The 23,551-nt window shown below is 34.1% G+C and overlaps 1 protein-coding gene across 28 annotated transcripts in view; it reads left to right on the top strand.

Moving 5' to 3' along the window:
• The window catches only part of SSBP2 (single stranded DNA binding protein 2), a 325,064-nt gene that overhangs the window by 265,523 nt on the left and 35,990 nt on the right, over nucleotides 1-23,551 (top strand). For 15 of the 28 annotated variants that reach the window (XM_055298747.2, XM_055298741.2, XM_055298744.2 and 12 more), the window contains 4 exons: nucleotides 6,341-6,407; nucleotides 7,133-7,203; nucleotides 13,844-13,911; nucleotides 19,811-19,859. In XM_055298747.2, coding sequence (XP_055154722.1) covers nucleotides 6,341-6,407; nucleotides 7,133-7,203; nucleotides 13,844-13,911; nucleotides 19,811-19,859 — 255 coding nt within the window. Of the gene's footprint in view, nucleotides 1-6,340; nucleotides 6,408-7,132; nucleotides 7,204-13,819; nucleotides 13,912-19,810; nucleotides 19,860-23,551 lie in introns of all 28 variants that reach the window. The other 13 variants (XM_063612197.1, XM_055298738.2, XM_055298737.2 and 10 more) reach the window with 4 other exon arrangements.

The following is a 23,551-nucleotide window of genomic DNA, read 5'->3' as shown; positions in this document are numbered from 1 at the left end:
AAGATGAAAAAAGAAAATCAATAAAAGTGTTAGGTGTTCTGATTCCTATTCCATATACTTAAATCTAGTTATGCCACAAAGCCTTTCATCCTTGCAAAATTATTTGCTTTTTAATAATATATGGCTTGCCATAGTTTGCTCTTTTTTGAACTACTAAGATATTTCCTAAAATCAGAAAATGTGGTTTTAAATGTATTTTAAAGCTAAAGTACCAAAGTGATTTATTAAGTGCAGATAATTTTCAAATACTTGGAAATAAATATTTTATAAAACTAAAAAAAAAGAAATTGCCATAGCCATCCCAGCCTTCAGCAAACACCACCCTGATCAGTCAGCAGTCATCAAGACTTCTACAAGCCAAAAGATTACAGCTAACTGAAGCCTCAGATGATTATTAGCATTTTTTACCAACAAAATATTTTTAAATTCAGGTATATACATTGTGTTTTTAGATATAATGCTATTGCACACTTAATAGACTACAGTATGGTGTAAACAAAACATATATTCACTGGGAAACCAAAAAATTCATATGACTCTCTTAATGTGATATTCACTTTTATTGCATGGTCTTGAGCTAAACCAGTAATCTCTCTGAGGTGTGCCTGTACATCAGTTCATAAGTGCCTAGAGGGTCTTGCCATTGAAGTTATGATGCATTCCTTGCGAACTAAATAATTCTTTTATGAAGCAGGCAGTTCCCCCATTCAATTATTTGTTTTAATAAATTTATATACTATTTCATTTATTTTAAATCCCTAGGATTTAAGGCACATCTTTCAGAACTTTTGGAATATGTTAATCCAGTCTTGAGCCCTGACACTGCTACTTGTGAATAGTATAACTATGGCAGACAGAAAATGGTGAAATTAGTGAAAATTAGTGAATGCCTAGGCCTGGTGAAGGGTGCTGGTCATGGGGAATGGGAAATGACTGTAGGTGGGCAATGTTCTAACATTAGAAAATGGGCAAATTTTGTGGTATTTAAATCGTGCATCAATAAAACCTTTTTAAAAATAGCATAACCATGGACAAATTAACAAATTAGTTATGTATTAAATCTCGGTTTTTTATCATTAAAAAGGATGAATAATAATAACTTTATAAGATTGTTTAAACATTGAAAGAAATACTAAAGGACTTAGCACAATTCCTGGCGCAAATGCACTGGCTCACAACTGCGTATTACCATGGATATTTTGTTTGTTTTTATTAAGTACCCTCCTCGTTAGTGTTATTTTTTTCTGCCAGTGTGTAGGTCTTTTATAAAACAAAGAATGCAGCCAGGCACAGTGGCTCACACCTGTAATCCCAGCAGGTTGGGGGGCTGGGTGGGTGGATCACTTGAGGTCATGAGTTCAAGACCAGCCTGGTCCAAAATGGTGAAACCCTATCTCTACTAAAAACACACAAATTAGCCAGGCGAGGTAGTGGACGCCTGTGATCCCAGCTACTAAGGAGGCTGAGGCAGGAGAATCACTTGAACCTGGGAGGTGTAGGTTGCAGTGAGTGAAGATCACACCACTGTACTCCAGCCTGGGTGCCAGAGCGAGACACCGTCTCAAAAAAAAAAACAAAAAAAAGAACAAAGAATGCATGCCAAAATTTGTGACTAGTTAAATGAATCCGAATGGAATACCTTTAACATGTTATAAATATAGAAATAATATGTCACAGATGTATACATTTTTCTGATATTAAAGGTTTAAAGAATGCAGTGATTACATCACTGTTGATACGCAAAGCTACTATCTGGTCATCCCAAGGCTGATAAAAATGTTTTAAAAGTTAGAGACTTGACTTACTCTAAAAGACAAACAGTGATGAGTAAAGAGTTAAATTTAGATAAAAACACTCATTTTGAAAACCAATTTGATATTCGTTAAGACTTCTGTAAGATTATGCCATATTTTTAAGTGATGAACAGAAACAAGAAAAGCTTGTCAGTTGTTCTGATATTCCAAGATATACTAGAAACAGTAAAGTTTTGAAGAAAATGGTTGCCACCAGTGATAAAACATCATTGTCTATAATGAGACAGAAGTTAAGTGTCAAAGTTCAGAGTGTATAACTAACTATTTGGAGACTTAAAAAAAAGCAAGAATCTGGCCAGGCACGGTGGTTTACACCTATAATCCCAGCACTTTGGGAGGCCAAGGCAGGAGGATTGCTTGAGGCTAGGAGTTCAAGACCTGCCTGAGCAACATAGTGAGACCCCATCTGTATAAAAAAATAAAAATAGGCCAGGTACGGTGGCTCACGCCTGTAATCCCAACACTTTGGGAGGCTGAGACGGGCTGATCGTGAGGTCAGGAGTTCAAGACCAGCCTGGCCAACATGGTGAAACCCCGACTCTACTAAAAATACAAAAATTAGCTGGGCACAGTGGTGGACGCCTGTAATCCCAGCTACTTGGGAGGCTGAGGCAGGAGAATCACTTGAATCTGGCAGGTGGAAGTTGCAGTGAGCCGAGATTGCACCACTGCACTCCAGCCTGGGTGACAGAATAAGACTCTGTCTCAGAAAAAAATAAATAAATAAAAATAAAAAATTAGGCAGGTGTGGGGGCATGCATCTGTAGCCCCAGCTGCTCGGGAGGCTGCAGCAGAGGATAGCTTGAGCCCAGGAATTTGTGGCTGCAGTGATCTATGATCACACCACTGCACTGCAGCCTGGGCAGCTGAGGGAGACCTTTTCTCTAAAAAATAAAAAAAAAGTTAATTTTTTTAGAAAGCAAGAACTTTAAGTTCACAATTGAATATAATATCAATTAGTCATACATTTTTAGTCCTCCTACATCATTTATTTATAACTTTTGACAGTGTTGGCTACTTTTTCCTTCTTGAAACTCTCCTTGGCCATTCTGAGATGCTGGTCTTAGTCTTCTTCCTAATTTCATGCCTATTCAGTTTCAGTTTCTTTTTTTACTTCTTGGTATTTCTAAAGAATTAAATCTTTTATCTTCTTCCTTCTCATTCTTTGAACTCAGTTTCATTCTTATGACTTTATCACTAATGATTCCTAAAATTGTCAGTCTAAACCCTATTCCTTTTATTCCCTCAATACACATTTATTATTCTGTGACAGTAGGCGCAGACAGGGTCCCTATGTTTGCGGAGTTTACAGTCTGGAGATACAGAGAAAAAAACAAGTCATGGTACTATTTAAGTTCTCTGAAAGTGAGATATATGATCCCACAAAAACACATGAAAAGCCCTTACCTTCTCGCACTGCCAGGACATGGCGGGGGTGGGGGGTGCAGTGGGGGGTAGCCATGCAGAGATGGCAAGATGAAGTGGCCAGTGTGGTTGAGAGACTGGATATATTGAACAAATAAATACGCTGATTGAATAAATAAGTAATTGTATTGAGGAATAATAAATAACTAACATAGGCCAGGTTTCCCACTGTTGAAGAAGAAAATATTCACAAACCTAGAAAGGAAGAAGGCTAAAAATAATCCTGAAGTATCAGATTGGAATTGGAGTTGTTGAGTTGATGTTGGAGAGTATGCATTTATGGTAGGTGTATATGCTATACACACACAAATAGACACAGAATTAGTCACAGATGATGGTGTGTGCATATATGCATGTACATATACACCTGCATAGATTTTCAAGCTCGGTGTTTACTGAGAGCCTAAAAATGATGCACCCAAGTAACAAGAACACCCTGAGAAGCAAGATCTTTATGCCTAAATGCTGTCCTCCACTAAAAGGAATTAGGACCCTTTGGGGAAAGAGCTGATTCCAAGGCTAGGTCAGAAGAGGTATGAGGTGAGCCTGGAACATCTTATGCCATAAATTAAGGAAATGCTCAAAAATGGATGTGGGTATGTTATAACACACACACACAACACACATACACACACACACACACACACACACACACCTGAAGGCTTCTCACTAGCCAAATCTGAGATAATTTGACTATTGAAATAAATGATGATAGTAATAGATTACAACCCATCGAACAATATAGAAATCTATGACTGAGTAAATAAGTGAATAAATAAGAAAAGCTTTTCCTTATAGTGAAATACCAACTAATAAATATAAAAAGAATGATGGACATGGAATGTCTCTATTTGACAATTATCATAGTGGTTAGTTGTTAGTGGAGGCTACAGCTGATAGGTTGATAAAGGATTGATGAGGAATGGAATATTGACAATCTCAGAATAGCTTTTATACGAAAAGTAATCAATTACTGTGTAGAAACCTGCAGACACCAGCACATTCAGATGATAAAGGTTACCATCACCAGTAGTGGGATAGATCAACATAATTTGCCCTCTAATGTGATACACTGAGAAAGGCATAGCATCATTTCTCTGGTATTCCTGCTAAGAAAATATAACTTGAGTCTAGATCATAAAGAAACATCGGACACCATGCTATAGAATTTAAGACCTGTTCTCTTTAAAATTGTTGAGGACATGATAGATAGGGATAGAATAGACATAGACAGGAACAATAGGAATTATTCCTGCTTAGAAGAACATGAAGAGATAAAGACAACTAAATGTAACGTGTCTTCCATGATGTTCTGGTACCAGAAAGGAAAAAGAAACATTATTGAGACAAATGGCAAAATTAATTGAGGTCTTGGACTTGGATGGTAGTGTTGCTGTCAATGTTGATTTCCTGACTTGAAAGGCTGTATGGTGGTTATGTAGGAAATATTCTTGTTGGGGGAATTATACTTTGCGGTATTTAGGGGTAATGAAGTATCATGTCTTCAGCTTGCTATTAAGTAGTTCTGAAAAAGATTTATAATAATAGATATATATTTACAGAGAGAGAAAAGGAGAAAGGCTGATAAGGCAAATTCAGTAAAAAATATTAACAGTTGGCAATCTGAGTCAAGGTATTTGGAAATTCTTTGTGCAGTTTCTGGAAGTTTGAAATTATACATGTGAAATTATACATGCATGCACACACACAAATATGTATACACACATATATACACAATCTGGGATAATTCCTTTGTATGTGTGTATACACACAATTATTCAATCAGCATATTTATTTGTTCAATATAACTTGCGTATGTATATATGCACACACACAAATGGAAGGAGGGCTTATCCCAGATTGAGGCTACAGGGAATAATTTTGTTAGGAAGTGATCCCTAAACTGAGTTCTAAACAATGTCAGCAATAACTACTTAAGGGTCTGTAAGCTTCCTGAGAGGAGAGATTTTTTTTCAGTTTAGTTTTTATTTTGTCTTGTTTTTAGTGGTTGGCGTTTAAACATTGTTGATTGAATGCATGAATAGGAAAAAAAACCCGAAAGAAGTTTGGTATGGCTGGAAGTTAGAACATGAGTGTGGCAGTGGCAAGAAATTAGGCTGGAGAGGTAATCTGGGAACAGATAATATAGTAGGATCTCAAGAAATATGTATTTGGTGTGCTTATAAGCAAAAATTTTGAAAAACTACAAAAATGACTTGGGAAATGGAAGCTATCTACTTCATCCCAAGTGATAACAATTTAGGAAACAGTTCTGATCTGGCCATGTAAATTATTTAATGTTAAATTTCTTTTGAAATAGTTGAATATGCAACTAATTAGATGTAACTTTCATGCTTTAAGTTAAATTAGTGAATTTTTATGGAAATTCTCACCAGTTGTCAGGATTTTCCATACATGTGTATGCTTATATACTTAAGATCAGTAGGTTTAAATCATTTATACCTTAATCCAGCTTTAAGTACTGCTGAGACAACTGTTAGAAACTTACGGTTCAGTATATATCCCAGGAAACAAACCCTGTTATGTTCATATCTACCTTTGTCAGTTCTACTTTCCTTTTTCCGTACACCCAAATTGCTTATTTTATTTTTATTTTAAGTATTATTTCGCTAAATAATTTCTTAGGGAAACTGTGACTACAAAACAATTTTCATTGGTCCCTTTGCATTTTCATCCTGCTGCTATGTAATCTCAAATGAGTAAGATATTCTGTAGAAACAGGGAATTTACATGTAAGAAGCAAAATTAGTTATTTCAGTATTCTTAGTAAATTAATTTTTGGAAAAGGCGTAATACTTCTCAGGAAGAAATAGGACAGTTTTTACGTAGATCTTTGCTCCCTCAAAATGCTTATTTTATTTGTCGCAAAATTGGACAAAGTAGAATCTTTTTAGAACTAAGAACTTATTTAAGGTATATAAACCTGCAAAACTTATAAATGAATGTGAAATATAAGAAATCTTGAGAAATACTCAAATGCCTTCTTGTAATTATCATACAAGCATTTAAAGAAATTGTTAAAGCACTTATTTTATAAATATTTACAATATTACTCTTTATTTTTATTAATAAATTGCTAGGCACTTGGAGGTGTCCCAGGAAGTCAGCCATTACTCCCCAGTGGAATGGATCCAACTCGACAACAAGGTGACTACTCTAAAGTAAAAGGGAAATTGATGTGCAGAACCATAGAGGAAATCTTTTATCTCTTAAGGAAAATTGTATTTGTATAAGTAAATCTCCTATAGTTATACCAGTTGCATTTTTCTAGGTAACATGGCCAAATGATTTATATTTCCAGCTCACTTAATTATGCATGATAGTGAGGGTAGTGATAACATAAGAAAAAGAATACATGAAGATCCAAAAATCCGTATTTTAATTAATAATTCTGAAACCTTTTATGTAACATCTAACAAGTAGGAAGCTAAGTGATAATATCACTTATTATTTCTTTTGCCTTTTTCAGATAGAGGCCTTAGCCCATCTGAAAGATGAGCAGAAGGAAAGAAGGTGCTAAGCAGCAAGGGGCCTGATTAGTTTAACAATCTCAATAACCAAATCCTTCCAGAGATACTTAGGAACCACAGATATGTAATGCTGTATTGTACTGTTCCATGGAAAGAGGAGCAAATGGTGTTAGAGAATTAATTCACCACAGAATAGAGAGAAAATTTCAGTCAAGACATTAATAGACAGTGTGGGTAGGTAGTGGTAAGAGGTGGAAAAGTGGTCTGGAAGCCAAGGTAAGATGGTGTCAGTACTCAGACTCTTGGTAAATGAGACAATAACACCCAGGAGGGAGGAAGCTGCTAGCCTCTGGTTTAGTACTCATGCTCATTACTTTGCTAATATCTTGATACTTTTTTTAGGACATCCAAATATGGGTGGGCCAATGCAGAGAATGACTCCTCCAAGAGGAATGGTGCCCTTAGGACCACAGGTAAATAATCAGTGCATATTTACAATAGAAAAGATATGGAACCAACCCAAATGCCCATCAATGATAGACTGGGTAAAGAAAATGTGGTACATATATACTATGGAATACTATGCAGCCATAAAAAGGAATGCGATTATGTCCTTTGCAGGGACATGGATGAAGCTGGAAGCCATCATCCTCAGCAAACTAACACAGAAACAGAAAACCAAACACCACATGTTCTCTCAACAAGAACTCATGAACACAGGGAGGGGAACAACACACACCAGGGCCAGTCGGGAGGGTGGAGGCAAGGGAAGGGAGTGCATTGGGACAAATCGTTAATGCATGCGGGGCTTAAAACCTAGATGACAGGTTAATAGGTGCAGCAAACTACCATGGCGTACATATACCCATGTAACAAACCTACACGTTCTGCACTGGTATCCCGAAACTTAAAGTAAAAAAATAAATAAACAATAAAACTGAGCACTGAAAAAAATCAGTGCAGAAACCTAGATGCTGAGCTTTTTGCCTCCTTCATATATGTAAACAAACTATGTTATTTGCTGGCTATGAGAATATGCATTACAGACTTCATATAACATAGTTGTTAGACTCATGAGGACATAACATTTGTGACATGCCAAATCGATATAACAACAAACCATACTTTAACAGTGTGCTATCATTTAAGCCTTTAATTTATTTGAGAAAATACACTGTATGGAAATACATTATAATTACTATTCAAAAGGTAACTGTTACCCTTTTCTTAGTTATGCTGAGGAGATGGTTAAGTTAAATAAAACCCAGTTGGCTGGGCGCAGTGGCTCACGCCTATAATCCCAGCACTTTGGGAGGTCAAGGCGGTTGGATCACTTGAGGTCAGGAGTTTGAGACCAGCCTGGCCAACCTGGTGAAACCCTGTCTCTACTAAAAATACAAAAAGTAAGCCAGGCGAGGCAGCAGGTACCTGTAATCCCAGCTACTAGAGAGGATGAGGCAGAAGAATTGCTTAAACCTGGGAGGCAGAGGTTGCAGTGAGACAAGATCGCGCCATTGCACTCCAGCCTGGGGAACAATAGCAAAAACTGTCTCAAAAAAAATTTAAAAAAATCAATAAATAAAACCCAGTTGACTGAAAATATTAAAGAGTAAGTATAAAATATGTTTCCATAAATTTTAAAGACTGTCATTGACAATTTATTCTTTACAATCATATTTCATTATAGAATGAGAAAACAGTAGAAAACCGTTTAGAAATAAACATTAAAATGGGTCTTATTGAACAAGCATAATACTGTCAGTATACATCAGATGTTAGCTGACTGCTCTATAAAATTTCCCAGAAGTATACACTGATGTTGAACCTGTCCTAGCTGTTGGTGACATTTTAACAGTGCTGTTCCAGGATATCATGCATTTTAGCTAAAACATCCTTTTGTCTCTCTTGGGAAAACTGCTTGGGGTAGAAATTAATTTTATAATGTCATGTTTCAAAAAAACTAATTTAAAATCCAGAATTTTAAATTTCTACCTCGTGGGTCAGAGATTAACATGTCATAAAGCTGGTTAAAATAATGAACCTACTCATTTTTCCTTTCCAAGAAACAGCATTATGAGCAGTACTTTAGGAGCTTGTTTTGTATATCTACTTTTTAAAAGTTAAATTGATGTTTTGTTGTGCTCCCAACAGAGTAAAAAAATTGAGAACTCAACACCCAGATAATATGACTTAGACCTACATACAATAATATATGTTGTATTGTATGTTTGTATTGTATATATGCATTATTTCTAACCAACATATAACTATGTATATTAACTATATTGAAACAAGGGGTTCATTTAGCCAGACTTTTTGGAGATGCCATATTATAGGAAAAAAACCCACCATATAAATAGTTCCAAGGAAAGAGGAACAAATGGTGTCACATAAATATATGTGGCAGCCTCAAAACCAAAAGAAACCAGTTTCTTTTATTTAGGCTCAGTTATTTTCAATGGATTTTCTTAAGAGCTAATAAAACTCTCATTTAGATATTTGAATTATTCTTACCTATTTCTATTCATATTAGGAATGATGATACATGTTAACCAATCATCATTAAGCTATTAATAATAAGACTTTATAAGTTCCATAGGCATTTTATTGGCTAAGTATACTTTTAGTCTTTAATAAAATAAGCCAACCAATCTGGCTGTTAAAGGATTTTTTTCCAAAAGATTTTCTTAATAAATACATTTTAAATATACACAAAAACTTTGTGCCTATAATTTAGTTATTATTCTTTATTCACTTATTTTTCAGATAGCTGCTCTTTAAATTTTTATCATCTCTATTATTAGTATTAGATTTTAATACTTCAAAAACTAGAGTCTTATTTAGGAATCAGTTTTACAGTATTTACAACACAGTAAATTACAACAGAAAATAAGACAGTTCCTATTTCTGGTAAGCTCTTATTGATGAGTTTTAATAGCTAAGTTTATTATATGTGTCAATTCTTTAGATTTTTAAAACCAGAGAGAGTGGTTTATTTCATTTGGATTGGCAGTGTTCTTACTATTTCTGTATAACATGATGGAAATTAAGTGTTCTGGTATGAATTTACCTCAGAAATAAGAAATGCCTACAGTAACTTTTTAAAATCACAATATGAAAAGTATAAGGATTAAAGGAAATTATTTATACGTACATATCATATGTTTAAATGAAAGCAGGAGTCATATTTATATGATAGTACAATAAAAAAAGGTCAGGTAAAATAATTTGGAATCAGGGGAATCTTATGACATATTTATTTCATAAGACCTGGTATATAAAACATATAAGCATATACCTTATAAACTGTGAAATTTGTAATAATGGTTAGCTGTGTTTCTTGAGAGATAATGGAAAAACAACTCTCATAACAGACATTTAATCATACAGATGATGTCCAGGAGCAGAAGATATCTGCCTTATTTTTAGCTGTATTGTAGAAAAAGTCTGAAATATTGTCTCTAGACTTATGCGCAAACAAAATACACATTTCTTTTTAACATAGATGTTACTTTCATAAGTTTTTGAGCTTAAGATCAATGTGGTACTGGGGGACAGTAGTTATCTATTAGAACAACTGAATTCCTAAAACAAAGAAATATGTAAATCTAATTATTCTTAGATTATGTTGATTTGAGCAAAGTGCACACATAGAATATAGTTAACATGTGATTAATAATGCATGTATGAAGAAATAAAGGTTTGCCCCAAATCTAGGCATATTTTTCCCTACCCCTTAATCTATTTTAAATCTAAATACAGTGGTGGTACATTATTTTTAAAGTGAAAGTATATTAGAATCCTTTCAATAAAAAAACAAAACTACCTATTTAATCAAGAAAAATATCTTTTCTAATATCATATATGAAACCAGTTTTCTACTTGGTTTTGTAATAAGAGGTACTTAGCTAACCTGTGTTCTTAAGGGCAGTAAGTGCCACGTGATTAAGCAAAACCCCCCAACTAGTTTTAGTTTCTCTAGAAATCTGAAGGATAAAGAAGTTACATACAAGTAGGAACATACGATTTCCAAATAAGATACTTAGAGTGGAAAAATGGTGAGGTGGCAATATATGTATGATAGTCTCTCATGTAAGGAGAAAGTAAACTGATTCTATATTTTCAGATCTATGATGGGCAGTAGAATTTAGCTCAGTACAGGGAAGAACTTTCTAGAAATTAAGTTGCCCAACCATGGAAAGACTTTATAAACTTTCCAAGCAGAGTCTGAACAGCCATTTTGTCAGAAACGTTGCAGTGGGAGAGAGATTAGACCAGATGGAATTGTATAGTTGCCATCAGCTTTAAAATTCAGTGATTCTAAATTAGGTCTTCCCATTCTGCCTTTGTTGATAGCACTTGGAAAGCAAGTTGTTATTCTTTCTTTTTGCTTTAGATTATTCACTAAATGAAAATATTTTGCAAAGCTATCAAGCATATATTGAAAAATTTCTTACTCATTTCCTGGGACAATTCACTTGAACTAGCTCATCATTCATGGAAGGCCTACTGTGTGCCAGGCACCATACATGAACACTGGGTATACAAAGAAGAGTAACATAGATATGCTGCCTTCAAGCTACCTATTATTTAGCAGGAAGTATAGATACACAAAGAAAAACTGTTATGTAATGGGGAAAGTCTAGATAATAAATTTACATACTTTTTGTGGAGCCATTACATAAAGAGGCAAGTAATTCTGTTAGCGTTGAGGTCTATGGAAGCTAGTGAAAAGAGGACTCATTTAAGTTGGTTTCTTATTAACAATGGTAAAAGAAAAAAAAAGAGTTGGCAGTTACAGTTTTTGGGCACCAAATATCATGCTTTTAATTCACTAAGTACTATGGTAGGTGCTTTATATTTCATTTTATTCACCAACAAGCCTATAAGGGAGATAATATTATCACTTTACAAATAAGGAAATTAAGATTAGGAAATCATTGGGAGAATCATTGGCCCAAGATCACACACAGAGAGATGTAGAGGAAATGGGGCAGTGGCAACAGAGATTCAAACCATTGTCTTCCTATGTCCAAAGCTATAAGGAAAATTAATGTTTTCCTTGATAAAATAAAACAGAGATCTTCTAAGATCAAAAATGAGGGGAAATAAAACAGAGATCTTCTAAGACCAAAAAGGAGGAGAGACTTTTGTTGTGAAGCATTTCTATTATATTTTACCATTCAGATTTTGTTTCCAATGACTAACCTTTATCTCAGAGACCCCTTGCTAGTACTGCTGCTGCCACCACCATGCCTGATCCAGAGGTTAGGGGAAATAGCTATCCTTTTAACCAATGTCTCAAGTGTGAACAGAAATCATTCTGTTGTTCCATAGCTCACAAATTTGGATATTTAAATAAGATTTCCTTAAAGTAAAAGTAAATAAACAATGAGAATAGCATGTAACTAGGTAATGTCATTTATCAACTGTAGCTTACACTCTGGAGTCAGTAGACCTGCTCTCTTTATTTCCTTGTCGTCTGAGCACCTACTACTTAAAGGCCAGGGAAGATGAGTTAACATGAGTATAAAAGTCTATTATGTGTTTCTGAACTTAAATCCAGTAGGTTGGAGGGTATGGTTGGGAGTAGGGAATAAAGATGAAAATTATAGAAAATGAGGACAAGAAAGGTAGGCTGGGGCTGAGCCTTGAATAACCTCATAGAGCCACGCTGAGAAGTTTAAACTTATTTGACAGGTAGTGTGGGTCATCATAGCTTCTAAGTGACATGAATAGGACTGAGTTTTAGAAGGATAGCTCTTGAGGCAGTTTGGAGAATATATTGGGAGCAGGAGAGACTAAATCAGAGAGACTAATTAAGACAGTGCAGTAGTCTCAGTAAGTGACAAAGATTAGTAATAAGAGGAGAGAACTATTTCAAGAGCTATTTCATGGATGGAATCAATGGACTTTGGTAACTGACTAGATATGGGAATTTGAAAGAAAAGGAAGAAACATCAAGGAGCTCCTGGAAATTCTTAGCTTGGGCTATTGTGTGGAAGGTGATAGCACAGAAGTGACTGAGGAAAGCGGTACAAAGAACTCAGTCATGAGAAGGTAATGTTGAGTTTACTTTTAGATATGTTGTGAGTAAGATGGTATCCAGATGGAAACAAATCCTATGAAGTTCAACGTATGAGTTATCTGGGAGCTTAGGAAAGACATCATGATCAGATATAAAGATTTCAGATTCCTAACATATAAGTAGTTGTTGAACAAATGGTGGCAGATAAGATTACTCGTGTTTTATTGAAAAGAGTGCTATAGCTAGAACTTGGAGAAAAGCAACATTTAAAGGGTTAGCAAAATAAAAAGAGCTAGCAAAGGAAATTGAAAAAGAGTACCCAGAAGAGTTGGAGGAATATTGGTATCAGAAAGCCAAGTGTGAAAGTTGTTGATAATGTCAAAATACATTAAGATAATAATGGTAAAATTAGTCTTTTTGTCCCTATGGCAACTAAACTATCTAATAACATACACATGTTAAAACATTAAAATGTTTTTATCCTTTGAATGCACATGATAGATATTAACAGAAGCTGATTGAGTCATATAATTCATGCATACATATTTTGAATATACATTAGTTTTTATACATTTTTATGTATTTGTATATTAATGCATTTCTGTGTTGGACATGTTATTTTGTGAATAGAAATTTGCATTTAACTTTCTTGTGTTGGGTTCACCTGTTTTGTTTTCAGACTTTATGTCATTGTTCTGGGTCTGACGATTTCAAACATTGAATCACTCTTTTCTTTCAAAATTGAATTTTGGATTTATGATATGTTTCATTTGAAAATGTTTACTATTGTACATATCTTAGGATATTAATAAAATATATTGAAATATAATTGCAGCCATACCTTAATCATTTAACATGCTCCAGTGATCATACATATTCACATGGTTTTAAAAAGACATAGACCAAAGTAATTGCTAAAACAGAAGCAAAAATACAAGAGTGGACCCCTCAGAGAATGAATTACACAGGCCTTATCCAGTTGGAGTTATGTAGGGAAATCATTAACGTGCTCTCCTTTCTTTCCCCCTCCTCTTTGGTTTTGTTTTTTTGTTTTGTGGTAGTCTGACCCTTGGTTATCATTACAGAACTATGGAGGTGCAATGAGACCCCCACTGAATGCTTTAGGTGGCCCTGGAATGCCTGGAATGAACATGTAAGCAATGTTATATCATATATTACGTTATTACGTAGATGATATTTTATATAGATAAATAATACCATGTTATTCTATTTAGTAAAGTGTTCTATTTTCTGGCTTCTAAAATGATGTTAATTTGTAAAACAATTTGAGCACCTCAGTCTCTGTGTGGTATAAAAATGAACTAAACATGAGCTGTAGTGTTTGCTTCATTTTCACAACATAATCTCTTATGTTTTCTTTGTTCCCTTGCAACCTTTAATTTTTTTCATTTTCAAGTGCTATAAATAACAGCTTTTAGTCTATTTCATTTTGATAAGTACAGAGTCTCCATACATTCTATGAAGTTTGAAGAGACGCTAACACCAGGACTTTGACTTGACTCTGTAGAAGTAGATAATTGAATACGGTTAACCTCATTTTAAACAGATACATAGTGATTCTGTGAGTGGAGTTTTTAACTCATAAATACATAAATATATCTACTTTGGCTTTGTTGGGACTACTGTCAACATAGGAAGAATTCTCTCTGGTAGTATACTATAATCTCTATCAAAGAACTTTCTATAGCATAGGATGAATTTTGTTTTGAAAAATTCCAGACACATTTAGATAAGGAGTAAACTAAATTTTTTATTGGAATGGCCTTTCCAACCCAAAGAGAGTAGTTTGTTTCTATCAGCCAATATAATGTAGTTTGTTAGGAAATTTTTCTTTTTCATTATCCAGCTTGCCCTCCAAGTCTTATATACACAAGGTACTTGTTAGTGACTTTCGTTAATTCACAAGAGGATCAGTTTCATGATATTGCCTAAAGAAAATTTACCGAAAGTAATGAAAGTGTTTCATATAGGTTTGTGGGTGTCTCCTCAGGTATGTTTCCATCAGTTCGTGTTTTGATTACTTATATATCAAATTAAACAACTCTGCCATCATTTAATGGCATTGAAGATACACTGTGAAATAAGCTCTTTTGATCTATGTAGGATTTTTTTTAAGTTTCTGAAGCCATTTTCATGGAAAGCAAATTTGCCCGAAATAGAAAATAGGTTAATAGGTGGGTACCAGCTAGGCTTAAAACTAACAGAACGGGAGGGAAAGTAGGTCAGATTTTCCTATCACGTCTTTTTACTTTTAAAGTAAAAATGGATACACATGAAATCCGACTCTTCTTAAATTCCTCAAAGGCTTGGCCTTGTATTAGTGGCTGCTTCAAAAAAGAGTGAATTGCATTTTCTGCTTATTATGTCAAAAGCTGAAGCTCTTACCAATAGGATGGAGATATATATAAAACGTACCCACTTGAGATTCTTACTTTAAAATGCAGATCTTAAGGGGTGTGATGTCGAATACCATGTATAAATGTAAGGAGTATATATTTTGAATACTATGATCACCCCAGAATGATCATTCAATAAGAATGTATCTAATATCATTTGTACATTACTGTGCTTTATAATTGGTCATACGGCCAACTTTAATGCAGAGAAAAAAATTTTTTTTTGTTCAGAGAAAAAAAATTGTTTCTATGTGACCATTGAGAGATTAAAATAACTGCTTCCAATTGTCTAGTTTCTTTCTCAGATATACTTAAGCATATACATGTGTATACATTTAATTTCCTAGACTATGGAGACTAAAAATATGGCTGAAATTTTTAATATGATTACTTTTTGTTGATATTTAGGTTTGGGTGTCTTAAGTTTAATCCCTAGATACTTTTAAGTATTTTCAATTACATCATATTTTACTATTAATATAATATCTTCTTTGTAAAGAACCTTTAAGCCTTACAGACTCTGATCTCCATTTTTTTGTTACTGTTTTCTTTTATGTAAGATCCTATACCATTTTTAGTTTTCTATAAATCAGGATTCCTTCAAGGACAATGAAATGTAAATATTTACATTTTTACACTTGTAAATATTTTCCTCTAATAGGGAAACTTCTCAGGTATGAATGCTCTATAAGAGTGTAACTATTATATTGATAATTGGCCCCAAAAAAGCAAAGGTTTGTTTAGAGACATAAAAAGTGAAACATATTATCTCCATTGCACTCAATAGGGTAAGCTTTATTGAAATTCACTTTATAATGTATTATCTTTAAAACAAAGTCTAACTGTAATGCATACACACAGTATTCCTAACATATTTGTAGCTTCATGTCATTAAGGAATTTTGCATATTCCTTAAAAATTGAAGAAAAAGGCATTAGAAGGGTGTTACCTTAAGCTCTGTCTTGAACTAACTAAACTATTTAAGTAACAAAAATATTTGTGTGTTAGGAGTTAGGAGGAACATGCCAGAGACTCATACCTGGATAATTTTTTTTTAGCTTGTCATTTTTTCTTATTTGTCATGAAAGTATAATGACAATAAAAAATTTCCAACCCTGGTCACTGAAGTAATTAAATACTTATTCTAACTGGCAACTGTATTTCTTTATTGCAGAATAAATCATTTGGAAGTAAATTTGGTAACCTTATTGTTTAAAAAACTTTGTTTTCATGCTCTAAACTTAGGATAAATTATGTTGTGTCACTGAAAAACTTACTTTCTATATTTCTGTAACTAGTATTGTATCTTAGAAGCAAAAGCTAAATTTAAGTAATTTAAAGTAGCATTTATAAGTTATGGCCAAAATATAATTTTCTAATGCATTGTACATTATTGTTTAAAGGAAATTTGAATAATCATGTATTGCTACATTAAATACATTTTTATAAGTTTCCAAAGAATTTAGGATTTAGTATTAAAGCACCCCTAACTCAACTTTGTATACATTACTATTAAGCAATACTAAGAGGCCAAAGGATTTCAGAGGATCTTCTTATTCTGTATTATATCCTGCAGAGTTATGAAGTTTGTGTAGTTATTATTTTGAAATAAAATGATAGTGAATTACAGAAGAAAGAGGATTTTTCAGGCCCGGCATAGTGGCTCATGCCTGTAATCCCAGCACTTTGGGAGGTCAAGGCAGGCGGATCACTTGAGGTCAGGAGTTTGAGACCAGCCTGGGCAACATGGGGAGACCCCATCTATACTAAAAATACAAAAATGAGCTGGGCATGTTGACAGGTGTCTGTAATCCCAGATTCTTGAGAGACTGAGGCACGAGAATGGCTTGAGCCTGGGAAGTGGAGGTTGTAGTGAGCTGAGATCCTGTCACTGCACTCCAGCCTAGGTGACAGAGCAAGACTGTGTCCCAAACCAAAAAAAAAAAAAAAAAGAAAAGAAAAGAGGATTTTTTTTCTTTGGTAATAGTGGTTGATTTGATTTAGTCAAAATCAACCTCCTTACCAAAAAATGCAGACTTCTCCACCCAGGTTGGAGTGCTGTAGCACGATCTCGGCTCACTGCAACTTCTGCCTCTCCGGTTTGAGCAATTCTCCTGCCTCAGCCTCCTAAGTGGCTGGGACCACAGGCATGCACCACCAGGCCCGGCTAATTTTTGTATTTTTTGTGTAGATGGGGTTTCTACATGTTGCTCAGAATGGCCTTGAACTCCTGAGCTCAAGTGGTCCACTTGCCTCAGCCTCCCAAAGCTTTGAGATTACAGGCATAAACTATCATGTCCAGCCTGATTCTACTTCAAACCATACTTATATAGAAATTTTCATTCAAAATAATTCCTATATTATAGTTTGTAAATTATTTTCTTAATAATACTGAGGGCCCTCAAAAGGAGTGGGAATTACTGAGCTTAACTAGTTGTTCTAATAGAACTACTCTCTACTATAACCCTCACTTTTTATAAAATACTTGTGAAACTTAAAGTATTTTCAAACACAATGATAATGTTAGGAGAAATTTAACTTATCCATATGAATTATTAATACTTAATAGTAAAATGAAATTTATTATGAAATACATAGTATGTTGGAACTAGACTGGTATTTATCAAATTGAAATATATAATGTTATGACAAATGTAACATTTAATGCAATTAAGTTAAATTATATATTATTTTAACATTTAGGTTAGCATGTTTAACATTAGACAAATTTGAAAATAAAAATAGTTTATTCTATATATGCATCTTATTCATACAGTACTTGTTTGGTTATGATATTTCAAAATTATAAGATTATCTACATAACATTATTATATATAAATTTTGCCAGGATCTGCATATGGTGTACTTTTATGTCATTTTAAGATAAATGTTCCCGAGTTTTTTTACTGTGTTTTATTTAACATCAAACAAATCATGTGGATGTACCTTACTACCCAAATGTTTTACTTGGTCAACACATATCTTATGTTTTACTTTAGATTCTGCCCATTAGGACACTGAATCCTATAGGTAAAATCATTTTTCTGAAGTGTTCCAGTAATTAATTGTAAAATCATCATCACCATCATCATCTTGGAGAGGCAACAATTTCCAACGACAATCAATACAAATGCCTCTCACCTTCTTTCTCCCTATGCACAAAATTTTGTCAAGTCCACACTGGTATCTTCTATACCTCAAGCTGAATTGGGAAAATATTCGACTTGGGCATTCCTAATAGAGCCCAGGGACAGGACTCATTCCCTTCCGTGCTGCTCACACCTCTAGGGAATCTCAAAACAAAACTGAAAACTGTTCTAAATATTCCATGCAAACATGGGTAATATAATAACTAACTTGTTCAGCCTCTTTATCTAACATTTAGAACTAGCTTGTCCAACCTGTGGCCCGTGGGCCACATGTGGCCCAGGATGGCTTTGAATGTGACCCGACACAAATTTGTAAACTTTCTTAAAACATTATGAGATTTTATTTGTAATTCTTTTTTTTATTATTAGCTCATCAACTATCATTAGTGTTAGTGTATTTTATGTGTAGCCCAAGACAATTCTTCTTCCAGTGTGGCCCAAGGATTGGACACAATCCAGTGTCCAGTGGACACAGTCTTCTTCCAGTGGTCCAAAGATTGGACACTCATGATTTAGAATTTTAGGTTTAAGGTCTCTAGAATCAAGGAATTTTTTTTAATTAAAAATTTTCATTGTCTTAGTGATTCAAAGGAAGGGGAGTTTTAAATGACCCTAATTAGAGGAGGCCGACTGACAGTAGTCTGCTTTTCATAAGATGGTATTTATTCAGGTACACAATTTAGTACTAAAGTATGAGGACAAGAGACCTTTTTGATTTAACTAATTGGGCATTAATTTTACTTTAAAAGCTCGGTGTCCTTATAAGCTGTGGAATACAATACAGAACATTCTCCTTTACTCTAAAATGAAGTAATATATTGGCATAGATTATCTCCCATTTTTTCTAAGATTTGCTCTGGCCACTATCTGGACTGAAATTATGAGAACAAGAAATGGGATTTCTCATTTAATAGTAACTAAATCATCAGTAGCATTGAAAGATAGATTAATAAATATGAAAGTAATGTGTGATACTCTGTGTTTTTTTTAAAAGGAGGCAACTTTGGATACCTTTTATATATTTTTATTTGCTTATAGCTTAATAAGAGCAATCATTTTACATATATTGATGTTTTACAAATTTTATTTTGAATGAGATACAGGTAGCTCTTATATTGATATCACAAGGTTATGGTTTATATTTAGTTCATAACACTTTTCACTACAGAAGTGTGTTTTATAATGATTTCAATGTATGTATATATTTACTCCTATGAGTGATTACCATCTTTATAACAATAACCATTTAATATTAAAATAAAACTGGGCTTTCTAAAAGCAGTTCAATTTGGGAAGAAAACTTTTCTTTTGGGGGACTTAATTAATATAAAAAGCTATTAAAATAAATATAAAGAGAGTAATTTCAGTGCCAAACTAGAACTGCATGGTAACTGAATTGTAAATGTTATATTTTGTGACTTGTCATTGATTATTGTGAAACCTTCAAAGCATAGGTTAAAATTTCATTTATCAAATTGTTTTGTAGGGGTCCAGGTGGTGGTAGACCTTGGCCAAACCCAACAAATGCCAATTCAGTGAGTATATATATATAATATATATATATTAATATTTTGCATTTTGTAACATTTAACAAAAATCACAAAAACATTTTGCTTTTGAAAGTCTTGCGATTGGTTGTAGTAACCCTTTTTTAAGTAATCATTCAAAAAGAAGTTTAATATAAATTTTAGAAAAAGATGCATAATTTTTTGAAATTGTGTAACTTTCTTTCACTTCAAGGTCTAATATAAACATGCATTCTGTTGTCAACAAGACTTTCAAGAATAAAAATTGAAATAGTGTGACTTAAGTATATACTACAATAGCCTATAAATAGTGATCTGTATCATAAAATGGTTTGATCTTCTAAAATAACTATTAATAATCACTGAATTGCCAAATACAATCAACCCGTTAGAAGAAGCCAAATTATTATGATTTTATTTGCTATATCAATTACATCTAGGTTTGCTTTCTTGCTGCCCCAGAAAGCAAATGTACATTTACCTTGTACCTGTTAGCTAAATTGCCATCCTTGTACATCTCTCTATATACCTGACATCTTGGGAATTTTCCTTATATATTTGTGGCAGTGGTTTGATGGCACTAATATTTATCTCTCAATAATGTCACAGAAATATATGCACAGGCTGAAAATTAAGCTATCAATCTTAAAATTAGTATGATTTTAATGTTGTGATCCTGGAGATGTTTTTCCTTCTTGTCTTTGAAACCTTGAGTTCTTCGACATGTGAGAGAAGTCTGCCGTGTACATCTGTGTACTGTGTGCACTGCACAAAGGTTCCTGGGTCAAGGGAGTCAGTAGGAGAATGAAATACAACCTGTGATCCCCTTGTGAAGTCAATGGGCATCTACCCAAAGAGGATGCCTTTTGCTAATATGTACAAATGTATCTTCATTGGCTAGCAGTGGCCTTAATGTTAAATGAATATGAAACTGATCCAGTGTTTAAGGTTAGGGTATAGGAAGAATCATCCTAAATCCATTGCTGTTTTGAAGGAGGAATCACTTTCAGCTCAAGTAAATAACTGTCATATATTTTTTAAAATGTTAATTCATGTTATCTGCTTTTCTCTTAATTTTAATAGCTACAATGTTTGCTAAGTAATTGAAATTATTTGAAGTGAAAAGAATGATGTTGCTTCCATTTGAGTCTTCAGTGTGCTATTTAATTTCAACAAATCTTTCTTCTAAAACAGTGTTTTGCCAGATTGTGTTGGAATAGAGTACCTTTACAGCTTCACAATTATTTTCGTTTGCTTACATGCTTTAGAAGAGTTTACTTCTTACAATCTATTAGCTTCTTACTATTTGACCTAACCAGTTCATTCAAGATTTCACTTTAAAATGACACCTGTCTAGCAGATCAAGATACATTTATTTTAACTTCCTATTTAAATGCCCATAAAAAGAATGCAAGAAAACATTTTTTGTAGCATAGAAAACTCTTTCCAGTGCCAGAATCTGGAAAGAATTTCCATTATCTGCATGTCTCATGAAGCTAGATGGAAAAGCACAACCAATGGCTCACCTTAACTATGGAAACCTTCCCACCTAGAAGCACAAAAACCATTCTCGTATTCCTCATTGTCAGCTCAGCCAGTCATCCCTTTACTGCCCATTGCAGGCAACCAGAGTACAATTCACACCCACCACTACCCACCTCTGTAAGTACCTTCTTTTACACACTCATCCAAAGATTATATCTCCCACAAGGCACCTAGGAAGGTGGACAGGGTTGATAGTGACAAGGATGTTTCATTGTACCAAGGGGGTATATTATCCAAGTAAACAGTATAGATGAGAAGAGAGTTCTGTGTTCTGTTGACTTTTAGTTTTTTAGGTACTCCATCTCACTAGGATTTCATAGTGCTGGGCACTGTGGGTAGGAGAATACGCTATAACACACTAGTAGTTCTGCATTATTTTAGACCCTCAGAAACATTAGGAATTAGGGTAAAAGCTGTACACATCAAACTGCTTTCCACCAGTCTGAAATGAGCATTTGACTAGCACACATGTAGGCAAGTAATGGAGTTGAAAGCAGTCTCCTCGATGAATATATACCAAATGTGCAAACATCTACCCTTACTCAAAGTATGAGAATAGGGAAAAGAAGTGGAGGAGACCTATCGCTCTCTCTCTTTAAAGAGAGAAAGTAGTCATCATCCTGAGCATCCAAAGGAAAAGTAGGCCTCTGAAAATGACCATTGTAAGAACAAGGGGAAAAAAATCATAGATAACTGACGACTTTCTAGCAAAGACATAGGGCTTCTATGAAACAGAAGCAAGAAGTATTAAGGAGGTATTTTTCCCCAAAAACCATGGATCATTTTGTGGTGACAACTTATCCAAATTATGTTGAATTCCAAGTTTCTTAGACTTCCTGCCCATATTTAATATTAAAACACTTTTCAGTTTTTATCAGTACAGTTAGTCTCTGACTCCTCAAGGCAGCATATTAAAGTAGTTGTTTGTTTTGTTTTTGCTGTTTTCAAATATGGTTTACTATTTTTTCTTTTAAATGTTTATTTTGAAATAACTTCAGATTTAAACATTGCAAGAATACTACAAAGAATTTCCATACACCCTTCACCCAGATTCCCAATTGTTAATGTCTTACCACATTTGCTTTATGATTTCCTCTCTCTACATAAACGTATTTTTAAACTGTTTAAATTTCCTGAAACTTTATCCCTAAATACTTGCATGTATATTTCCTAAAAAACTAACACGTAATTTTTTACAACCCCAGTAAAATGATCAAAATAAGGAAATCAACTCTGATGTAATGCTGTTTTCTAATCTACAGCTCTTATTCAGATTTCACTAATTGGCTCAATAATCTTTTCTAACAAAAGAAAATCCCAATTTACTTGTTACATTCATCCTTCCTGTCTCTTTGTCTCCTTTAACTTGGAACAGTTTCTCAGCTTGTTTTTGTTTGGAGCGGGAGGTTGTTTGTTTGTTTTGGGCTTTCTTAACCTTGGAGTTAAAAAACTCCAAGCAAGATTATTTAGAATGTATATAATTTGGTTTTATCTATTTCCTCCTGATTAGATTTAGGTTATATATATTTGTCAGGGATACTACAGAAGTAATTTTGTGGTTTTTGGCCGTGTGCAGTGGCTCACACCTGTAATCCCTGCACTTTGGCAGGCCGAGGCAGGTGGATCACGTGAGGTCAGAAGTTCGAGACCAGCCTGGCCAACATGGTGAAACCCCATCACTACTAAAAATACGAAAAATTAGCCGGGTGTAGTAGCAGGCACCTATAATTCCAGCTACTCAGGAAGCTGGGCAGGAGAATCACTTCAACCCAGGAGGCGGAGGTTGCAGTGAGCCGAGATCATGCCATTGCACTCCAGCCTGGGCAACAAGAGTGAAACTCCGTCTCAAAAAAGAAAAAGATAAAATTGTGTTTTTCTCAATGCATCATTTCAGGAGGCACATGATGATTTGTCCCATTATTGTTGATGTTAATTTTGATCATTTCGTTAAGGTGGTGCTTGTCTGGTTTCTCCACTATAAAATCATTATTTTTCCCCTTGTACTTATTAACTTAGAGACATACTTTGAATGTACAGTAGGTCTCCTCTTCCTCCTTATACTTTCATCTGCTATTTTGGACATCTATTCTTGCCTGAATCACTTTTTTACTTTGTTGGTTGCCAAATGGATATTTTTGAATTCTGTCTTTTCTTCT

The sequence above is a fragment of the Symphalangus syndactylus genome, chromosome 11 (assembly GCF_028878055.3).
Source record: "Symphalangus syndactylus isolate Jambi chromosome 11, NHGRI_mSymSyn1-v2.1_pri, whole genome shotgun sequence".
NCBI lineage: Eukaryota > Metazoa > Chordata > Mammalia > Primates > Hylobatidae > Symphalangus > Symphalangus syndactylus.
Note: the sequence above shows the minus strand (reverse complement) of the source record. Positions and strands in the feature narration are given on the sequence as shown.